Genomic DNA, 10,964 nt, shown 5'->3' with positions numbered 1-10,964 from the left:
GTAAGTTGAGGAGGAAAGATAAACAGGAGAAAGTTAAACAATTGTTTCATGACCCCTTTAACTGCTACAGCGAGATCCTAGCATCAAGCAGGATGGCAAAGTGGGAACTTTCTAAAGAGCTACTCTGCCTGTGGCACATTTGATTCAGCTAAGGTTATGCAATGGCAGACGAAAAAGTTAACAACATTGAGGGAACTTGACTACAGACCTTTATTTCTGAGAAACAGTGAAACAAAAGTCTGATTACTTATTTATTATCCACAGATTTTGTTCACGCCAAACAACATAAAAGTAAAAAGAAAAAAAAATCATCGCAATAAAGATAGGCTTTGAAATAAATTACACTATGCAAAATAAACACACCTCTAGCCACAATTCAAAGGACCCTGTAACCAAAGAAAATTCATGGCCGAGTTAGTATTCACTGAGATTTGCTTCCCCGACCCTCCTCATTCTAATAAAAAAAATATAAGAATGTTAACCATCAGTGAAGCAAAGAAACGAAGTACTAGCCTGTGTTACACAAAAACAAGCAAAAGGAATTTTCCAGCATGCAAGGACACCTCAGGTCTGAAAATTCTGATGCAGACAGCCAGGCAACAGGTAGACAACTGCCAGGAACATGAAGACGGAACAAGAGAGTACTGGGAACACCTAACACAATGGAAAGTGACATCTCCAAGCATGTGTCATATAAATACATGATTGAGAAGATGCGAGAACAAGGAAAAAAGGCGAAAACACTTAAAGTATAAGCATGCTTGTCAGTTCCAAATTTTCCAAAACTTTCGTCAATGCAGCCCTGAAGGGGATTACACTGTTTTCGAAATGGGCACAGTGCTAATTTATAGCAAAACCTGCTGGGTTGTGTGAAGGATATTCAAATAGCAATGTCCCAACCGGTAGCAGGAAGTGTTGTGGTGAACACACACAAACTCAGCAATCAGTCCCCCACTGAGGAAACTGCTAGAATGAGGTCTTAGCACGGTACAGGACGTAAAAAGAAAAATCTTGGAAAAAGTTAAGTCATACTACTTAATGGGGGACACTACCCAGAAAAAGAAACTTCTGAAAAAAAGTAGATTTTGAAAAATGCCATGTTTACATCCACCAACACCTAGAGAGTATTCTCAGAATGTTTTATTTGTTTGCACTGCATAGTTATTTTTTTATAAATTATTTTCGGTCCATCGATGCTAAAGTAAAAGTAGAGATTCAAGCACTTTGAGCGTGTTTTTCTTCGTTCCAATTTTTAGCATAAATTTCACATTAGGAAAACTATTGTTAGGTGATTAGACAAAAGGAAAGGCTTATTTGTGTTTTTCACAACTGGAAATTAATGGGCATTACATATTGGGTATTACATTAGTTTCCTAACAATAGTTTTCCTAAACAATGTCAGCATGTTTCTAATAAAAACAACTATAATTTCTTTCACATTTCATGTACACAGATGAAAGTTTGCCTTGCATTTTGTCTCACCACTACCAGCATATGTACTGTAATTTTTATTCATAATAAGCCAAAGGTTCAAAAGTTGACCCTTTTCGGTAGTGTCCGCCCTTAAGGTACGTTCACACACTTGCGTTTGACTATGACCGAGACAAGACTGGCTTTTAAGCACTTGTGACTGCTTACGATTGGCTGCACAACAATGCAGAAAGTCGTAAGCTCTCACTAGAGCCTTAATAACCTGTTTTTAGCCTCTCTGGTCGTAAGCAGTCACAAGGGTGTGAACAAGCCGTTACATTAGTATCGAATTCCACAGCAGCTGAAAGAAACAATGTAAAAATTTAAACTGCCAACCATTTTTTTTAATAAGCAAGATTAAATTCTGATTGCACATTAACCTTTGTTACTTTTGTATCTTCCTCATAGATAGGAGTAGTATCAAGAGAAAACGTTAAAACATTTTTACAAACATATTAGCCCTTGTCTCAAGGAGAACACCTCGAGCTAATTCTAGGGGGCTTGGAACAAGAGCTAGAGCATGACCCAATGTACATGCAGTTGTAGAACACAAGAGTAGTTGCTCTGAAAAATATTAAACAATGTTTCCTAATCATTGACCCAGCCTCTAGATCACAGCTGGTGAAGAATCATTTACTACGCACCAATACATTTGTGTGATGACAAACGGTGGCGTTTGGACCAGAGGCTCCACACCAAGGCCAAATAGTTTGGCTCTGTGTGCACACCCTAGGTGGCTAACCAAGCTGGAATCCCGATTCAAGTTTCTGGGATATTGCTGGCATTTGTAAGGCCCACTTCGTTCAGGCATTACACAAATGCCTTTATGGCTTGTTAACCTCGTGTGTTAGCAGGTGCCCGATGAGGCAAGACCATTAAAACAATGACCTGGGATGCTGCTGGAATTTGTCAGGCTTATTGCGCATAAGGGCTTCAGTGTGGCATGCTTATATATTAATCTGAGCAAAGCCTTTGGGACCTATGCTGCGCTCGGTTATGTGTATACTTCCATTGGGTACAGATCCAAGAGGTGTCATACTCCGTTCGAGGCGGAGGAGGAAAGGAGAAAGGAGGAGGATTAGAGAAAGAGAGAGGGGAGTGATTGAGGAGGGAACTGGGGGAAGACCCCCGCAAAAACAAAAGAGGGGACTTTTGTCTCTCTTTGTCGCAAAAACAAAAGAGAGGACTTGCAGTCGGGGAGGTTCCCCGGCGATTTGTTGTGGGCACTTTGTAGTGGGTACTTTGTTGTGGCGTTCTAGCAGATTTAGTTTCTGGATGTTCAACTAAACGCCGGTCGCTTACTGTTACAGATAATTAATGAGGTTAATATTTTTAATACCCTCGACTAGCTCTACCTGCCGCAAAAGGCGAGGGGCTGCACCGGGAGGATCGTGGATGCCAGCTGGCAAAATAAGGACTGCTGCAACGCTGCAGACACACCTTAAGTGGCCGAGATGGATGTCGATGGACGGCCCCATCTGCTGCAATGATCCCTTCCTCAGAGTCCTTGATATCATCGCTAAGCACTACGCAATGCCTTAGAGCCCTCGGGGGATGCGATTTAAGATTTAACTAACAAAATCATTCTGTGTTGATTTCTGAAGTGATCGAACTGAGAACTTATTTTTACTCTTAGGAGCACAGGGGCAAGAAGCACGCACTCTTCACATTGGGCTTATTTCTTAGGTCTTCAACAACATACTAGGTAAATTGTTTTGATTTCGCATAGCTCATATTTTAACATTTTGAATTTGGATTGTTTTGTTATTTTATTTCACAATGTGAATTATAGTTTTTTTGGGGATTGGGTCGATCCTGGGTAAAAATTTGTTTCCCAAACTTATTTGAAAGGGACTGTTCCTATTCTGCTTCTAAATCGCCACGGTCTGCCGTGGCGATTATCTGTAACCATAAACGACCAGCGTTTAGTCAAACATGCAGAAAAAGAGTTTCTAAATATGCTAGAACGCTCTAAGCACGGGAAAAGAAGATATCACATTCCAATTTGTCTGCTTCCCCACAACAAACTGCCGGGGGACCTCCCCGACTGCAGGTCCCCCCCTATTTTTTCTCAACAAATTTTCGGGGGCAGTTCCTCTGTTTCCTTCTCCTCTCTCTCTCTCTCTCTCTAATCCTCCTCTCCATCCTTCTTTCTTCCTGTCTCATGTCCCTGTACTTTCTTCTTTCCTCCTCCTCGTTGAGCAGAGTACGACACCTCCAGGATCTGTACCCTTCGATTGAAATGACATCAAGTTCTGCATGAGTTAAATGATTACACATGGGGCAGGCTCAACTTTTGGGTCAACTGCAAGGCATTCCGCATGTGTGCATCTGGTTCTGGCACATAAACTTCTACACTGAGTAAAGCTTTTGGGCCATTGTTTGCAATTGTATGGTTTTTAAACACTGTGTTTGATAATGGTGGGAAAAGACTGGCATTATGAGGAAAGGCTTGTATTTAAATGGCTATGGAGATATGTGTCGTGTTTGTCCTCCTTGTCACCACTCTCCAGGGTTAAAATGTCTATATTCAACCAGCTCGCCTGCACCCTTGCTTTAGCTTTTCACCTGCGTGCGTTTAATTATGGCTTCTCAGATAGCAATTTCAAGCAAAGGCTTCAGGGTACTGCTTGCACTTAAATGGCTTTTCTCCAGTGTGTTTGATTATGCTTTCTCAGATAGGAATCCTAAACAAAGGCTTCGAGGCACTTCTTGCACTTAAACGGGTTTTCACCAATGAGCAAAGGATTAAAGCTTCATAGATGGGAATTTCAAGCAGACTTGGGGTCACTGCTTGCATTCAAATGACCTTATACCAGTGTGCCAATGATGCATTTGTAGATAGGAATTTTGAGCAAAGGCTTGGAGGCACTCCTTGCACTTAAATGGCCTTTCACCAGTTCGCATTCAATGACGGCTTTGGAGATGGGAATTTAAAGCAAAGGCTTTTGGGGCAATCACACAATTACATGGCTTTTCACCAGTGTGTTCCATTATAGCTTCTCACCAGTGTGCATTCGATTATGGCTTTGTAGAAGATAATTTTGAGCAAAGGCTTGGGGGCACAGCTTACACTTAAATGGCTTTTCACCAGTGTGAAAACGATTATGGCTTCGTAGATAGGAAATTCGAGCAAAGGCTCGGGGGCACTCCTTGCACTTAAATGGCTTTTCACCAGAATGCAAATGATTATGGCTTCGTAGATCGGAATTTCGAGCAAAGGCTCGGGGGCACTGCTTGCACTTAAATGGCTTCTCGCCAGTGTGCGTTCGATTATGATATATCAGATTGGAATTTTGAGCAAAGGCTCGGGGGCACAGTTTGCACTGAAATGGCTTTTCACCAGTGTGCATTCGAATATGCTCTCTCAAATAGGAATTTTGAGTAAAGGCTTGGGGGCACTGCTTGCATTTAAATGGCTTTTCACCAGTGTGTGTTCGATGATGGCTTCGCAGATGGGAATTTCGAGCAAAGGCTTGGGGGCACTCCATGCACTTAAATGGCTTTTTCCCAGTGTGCAACTGATTATGGCTTCGTAGATCGGAATTTCGGGCAAAGGCTAGGGGACACTGTTTGCACTTAAATGGCTTTTCACCTGTGTGCAATTGATTATGGTTTCGTAGATCAGAATTTCGAGCAAAGGCTCGGGGGCACTCCTTGCATTTAAATGGCTTTTTATCAGTGTGCGTTAGATTATGGCTTTGTAGATGGGAATTTTGAGCAAAGGCTTGGGGACACTGCTTGCACTTAAATGGCTTTTCACTAGTGTGCATTTGATTGTGCTTTCTCAGATAGGAATTTTGAGCAAAGGCTTCAGGGCACTGCTTGCACTTAAATGGCTTTACATCAATGTGTGTTCGATGATGCTTTCTCAGACAGCAACTTTGAGCAAAGGCTTGAGGGCACTGCTGGCACTTAAATGGCTTTTCACCAGTGTGCCTTCGATTATGGCTTTGCAGATGAGAATTTCGAGCAAAGGCTTGGGGACACTGCTTGCACTTAAATGGCTTTTCACCAGTGTGTGTTCGATGATGACAGGTCAGATGGGAATTATAAGCAAACTCTTGGGGACAAAGCTTACACTTAAATGGCTTTTCACTGTTGCGCTTTTGAGTGTTGCGAGGCACTTGGGCCTTAGAGCCAGACTTGAGAGGATGCTGGCACTTGGATTCTTCATCACCATGGGCAGCCAGGTGGTTCACAATTCCATGCTGATCTCTGGTAACATAGGTGCAGGAACAGCATCTGAACCAGATGTCCTCGGTGACTTTCAGTGGGCAGCTGGTCTCCCCCAACAATGTGGCTTCATCACCTAGAAGACCATACCGTAAACAATTAATTTTTTGCAGGCTCAATATTTCGCGATTTAGGTCAAAGCTGAAGTTTTGAAATAATTCACGGGTTCTCATTTTTGCAACATGGTGGGATTGTAACATAGATTCTAATGTATTAACATTTTTCCGGAATTGTTCACAGGGCGTATTCTTCGCAAATTGTAGGCGATTCGCTAAAATTAGGTCCTCACAAAAATTAAGATGTTTAGAGTATCTATTCACACACAAGGAAAGCCCAACTAAGATAGCCACTTAGTTCGGAAAAGAGTATACATTAATGCAGTTCGCTGCAGCTATAGTTAAATATTTTGCTGCACTCTGAAATTTGATTCACAGAACCACTCAAATGCAACTGGCACCATTCAAGGGGCAGTGCAACAATATTCAATTGGGATGTTTTTCCCTTTTTACGAGCTTACTGGCACTAGTGGGACTCAAGGATACTCGCACGCAACGCTACTGACCAAGAAACTCCTTTGTTGCGCTGTAATTTCGAGGACAAAACTGAGTGTAACTGGGCAGTAGCAGTATCGCCCAGTGACGATATTTGAATGCGGCTCATAGATTGGACCCGAGCATGGCGTGGACACTTGATTTGGGCTCATGATAACCAATATCTCGAGAAGCATTCGGGTAGTGTCCTGTGTCCAATCGCTGCAATGACGACAACAGCCGAACCATAACAATGTCTGGAACTCAGCATGTGTCCTGTGCCTTGCCAACCCCAGAGCATGGCGTGATCAACATTGGTGGCATATAATCGGCTCCAGATCATGTGGCCACTTGTTCTGGCTGCGAGTTGAGAGGGTGAACTCTGCTCGTTTTTCTTTATTTTTTTCTGCAACTTCGATTGCGTGTGGTCAAAAACGAACGGGCATTTCATAGGTCAGTAACGTCAGGGACCCGTTCTAAGCGGTATTTGCGCAAAATACAAAAACCATTGCATCACCCCTTTAAGGCAAGCCCCTAATCTTGAAAAACCAAAATCTTTAAAAAAACTCACTTTTTATTATTGTTATTTATAAATTATATTTTACATATCTTCCCACTTTGAAAAGTTTTTGCTTTTTCAAAAAAAAATTTCATTTTTCATCAAAAAATGTTTTTACTACAGTGCCTTTCAATTAAAAATCTGGATCTGAATACTTTTTTGGGGCTGGATACCTATTTATTCTGAAAGTATAACAAAACAATATCGCTGGAGGTTGTAATTATGTCGTTTTCTAAGTGGCAATAACTTTGATTATGGCAGTTCAGATGGAAAGTCTTCCATGAAGTTATCAGTAAAAGAATTTCAACATGTGGTGCAGTCATGTCCCGCTAATATGGATGCCCCGCTATATAGACAATTTTGGGGGACCAATTCCTCCCTATGCAACTCTGCCTCATGAATATTAACAGTCGGAGTACAGGCTAAGGACAGCTAGTTCTGGGAACAAACTTGGTAAATACATGCAAGTCTGTCTTATTATTATGCACACAAGAGGGTTCACTAATAAAAAAAGAGCTTAGTTAAGACCTTTGGGTTACAGAGTTCACCAAGTTTCCCTACTTTCGGCTGCTTTGGCAGTCCGAAGAATAAACACATAAAAGGCTAAATTTGAAGATACAGATAAAATCTGCACTATGTTTAGAGAGGAGACAAAAGAATTGAACATGTGATTCTAACGTATAAGGAGTTTAGTGCTGCCCTTCCCAAAGAAGTGACAGACGTATCGGAGCCTAATTTGGCTGGAGAAGCTGGCAGTTTGGATTACAGTAAAGTAGATCCAACGGAGAGGTTAGAATGCTGGTAAAAATTATCTGGGAAAAAGCGATTGAAGAACAGCTACCATAAAATACCAAGTGAGCGCTCATTACACTTACCCTGAAAACGGGAATAATCTTGAAATGGGTGCTTGTTCGGTTAAATCAGGCGCTCAGTGTATAATTCACAGTATTCCCAAGTTTGGAACATGTTAATAGTGGGCACTTGAAGAAAATAGGCACTTCATCGGTATTTTACAGTAAATAGCACAGCTGGGGGCTGCAAAAAAATTGGTACTCCCTTCCTAGTGGCTCTGCCCCAAGGTCTTTGTATCTGTCACCTCAGATATTGACCAACAAGTCACAGTCCTCCGTACCCGTCATTGGCACACAGAGAGCACACTTTTTGAATTGTCGAAACAGTTATTTTCTTAATCGAAAGTTTTCTGCATCGCAGGCTTCTTTTTCAATTTCAACTACCACATACTTCTTTCAGCTTCCTTCACTGCACTCTTAACTGACTTTGTCCTCTTCATTCTTTCCTAGCATTAGCCCAGTACCTGGTAAGAGCTCACTTCCTCTTGACTCCACATCTCTCGTGTAGTGGCGACGAGATGTTTTGGTGGCGGCACCTCGCATTTGTCCTCTTGTGAAGCAGCTGGTAGTATGCGAGTAGACGACACGCTATCTCAAAGGACGGAGTGAGTTAGCCTGCATCTATGCCGATTAAAAATGGCTTATTTATAAAAGAAATGTGTATGACATTTTTGTGATCTTTCTAAGGAATAACAATGCCTCGAAGTCGCTTGTTATTTTTAAAAAACTTCAAAATGTTCGAAAACAAGCCCAGAGCTTCACATTACAGCTTGCGTGGCATGCGTCAGGGCTCATCACAGCCTTTCCGATTCTTGTTTTTTCTGGATCTATGAAGGCTACTGTAGAAAAAGGCTTTGCATTCACCAGAGTAAATAATGTTCCGTCTTCTTCGCTGTGCATGCATGCACAGTTGTGTTGCAAAGTGCCGCACACTTGTATTCGCTACATTGAGGTTGCTGATACCGATACTTCTATCCAAGTGTAACTCGACAGTTGATGGCAAGCAAATGCTCGTCAGCAAGAGACACTTTGCTCCGCTTGCATCAAATGTGGCAAAGAAGTTTGTCACATCGTGACTTCTGCTTGAAAGAAAAGCAAAAATTTTCACAATCCTTAAATTCTCTGAAAAGGCCCAGCAAATTCAGGGGATTGATTAGTCTGTTCTATCCAATTTTCACTAATAATTGTTTACAAATCTAAAATCGCTCACTGAGAAGTGCATCACGCATTATGTGCATTTGGGTCCGCAAAATTAAATATACAAGGGTAGTAATTCATAGCAGGTGTATACGTCATTTTTTGGGACGCTGAAGTGTCACCCACTTACTAGATGTAAGACTTAGATCGCAAGGAGGTCTCGCACGTTTCGTGTCGACCAGGTGAGCAAGCAGGGATTTAACTGAAACGAGTCCGGAAGCCAGCAGCCACTTGTTCCTGCCAGTTATTTCGATGAAATGAGTGTTTACTGGTTAACGAAATTCTAAAAAATCAACTAGGAACTAATAAGAAATTAGCACTCACACAACACATTGAAACCAACAGGATACAAAGAGTCACTTTCGTTGGAGTGTTTTCCTATTTACAATGCCCATGACAGATTCCTTCCTCAGTTTTTTTTCGGAATCATAATAAAAGTATAGCCTATTCGCTGTGCTAGACGTTGAGGTGAGGTAAAGTGCTGGATAGCCTATTTTCATCATCCAGCTTCTTGTTTTGAGGTAAAGAACACCACACCACCAATCGAGCGCTCAGACACCTCAGCGCCAAGCGTTTGTTAGCACGACTACGCATGCCACGGTTTCAAACTTTGGTACAATGTCTTACTATAAATATCACTATACCAAATAAACACATGGCACAGGCTTTGCTGTGCATTACCCAAACAGCGCATGAAGCGAGCTGAAGAATCCAAGTTCCATGTGGTCTGTCCCAGACTGTCCTACCCAAACCATCACAAACGATGATGATAGCTAGAGAAGTGCACCCTGTAGTTGACGCACGCCGCCAATAGGAGCCCAACATTTAGCTTGCCCAAAGATAATTCGCCGCTCCTATGAACCTCCCCTCAAATTCAATTTCGTTGCTTGCCTCCCTCTCCTTGAAGAAAAATCCAATCACCCTGCACATTATGATCTGGGCTCTTAGCTCCCCTGGTGGAGGATCTCCGAACCAGCGCAGACCCCTAGGAGTCTGTGGACAGTCGTACAAGAAGCGCTGCTCTAGAGTATGACAGCCTGTAGTGTAGACACCGTCACTGTCCTCTGTTTATAAAAGAGATGGAAACAAACGAAAAACTCACCACGACTTGAGGACCAAATTGGTTCCATTCGAATCGCTGCCCAAAGTCAGGTTTCTAAGGAGTCTCGTAAGGTCAAGGGGGCGCACGGGACCACTTAGATCCTAGGAGCCAAATGCAATGAGCGATGACAGTAATTAAGAACAAAGTGAGCACACCCTCCAAGCACATGAAGTCGACGGCAGCAAGCGACCAAGGCGATGAGCGACATCTACAAATCCGAAAACCGAGCAATGCAACGAGGGACAGTAAGATGTCCCTGTCGTCGCCACTGACTCTCATCGCTGTCGCCGTTCTCGTTGCTCACTATACTCCGTTTCAAACATAGCGTGCAATGTAGTCAAAGCTAGCGCGCCGGTTTGCACAGCCGACCGCGACTACGTTCGCTCCACAAAATAGTGCGGCCCCTGAAAAAAACAAAAAGTAGAAAAGTGTACATCTTTGGAGCTAATAACTAATAGTGGCGTTATGATTTCGAGGGAACACCGATTCTTTTTCAATAAAAAGGAAAAGATAATGTAAACTACTCCAAATTATTTTCCGTTTTTGTTCGTGCGGCACTCGCACTCGCTTCGGGTTTTCGGGTTGTGCGGCTGCCCCTGCCTCGCCGGTTTCGTGAAGATGGCGTCTTACGCGGGAAGCTTTCTTTTCCTGCTCGGATATTTTCGAAGATTCGTTGTGTAAAGATCTCGCAGAAGTGCAAGCAGGTGATCGCCAACGTGTACGCGAGTTCAAGAACGTGTTTCCCGGAGACGTCGGTCCGTGAGGTCCTGGAGACGGTCAGTAACGACACCGGAGTGTCTGGCAAGGTGGCGTCCCCGAAGCGAAGACCTCGCAACGTGAAAGTTCCGAGCACGCGGACAGTGTTGTGAACTGCCACCTGTTATTTCTGGTGTTAAAATCGGCCTTATGGCTTCAAAGTGAAACAAGCCTCAAGAAGGAACTGTGTCGGTGATGAATCGTGCCTACGGCTCCGTCTGCTTGCGGGACCTTACTGCAGGCGGTGCCCGTGATTGCATTCC

The 10,964-nt window shown here is 42.9% G+C and overlaps 1 protein-coding gene across 1 annotated transcript; it reads right to left on the bottom strand.

Moving 5' to 3' along the window:
- Positions 1-4,870: 4,870 nt before the first annotated feature.
- On the bottom strand, positions 4,871-10,026 carry LOC115330465 (gastrula zinc finger protein XlCGF7.1). The gene is given in 3 exon segments (XM_040221178.2): positions 4,871-5,033; positions 5,036-5,782; positions 9,946-10,026. Coding segments are annotated over 3 exon segments (813 nt in total). The 5' UTR covers positions 9,974-10,026; the 3' UTR covers positions 4,871-4,995.
- Positions 10,027-10,964: the final 938 nt, after the last annotated feature.

This window comes from Ixodes scapularis, unplaced genomic scaffold, assembly GCF_016920785.2.
Source record: "Ixodes scapularis isolate PalLabHiFi unplaced genomic scaffold, ASM1692078v2 PGA_scaffold6__148_contigs__length_123643588, whole genome shotgun sequence".
Lineage (NCBI taxonomy): Eukaryota > Metazoa > Arthropoda > Arachnida > Ixodida > Ixodidae > Ixodes > Ixodes scapularis.
This window is presented reverse-complemented; position numbering and strand designations above follow the sequence as displayed.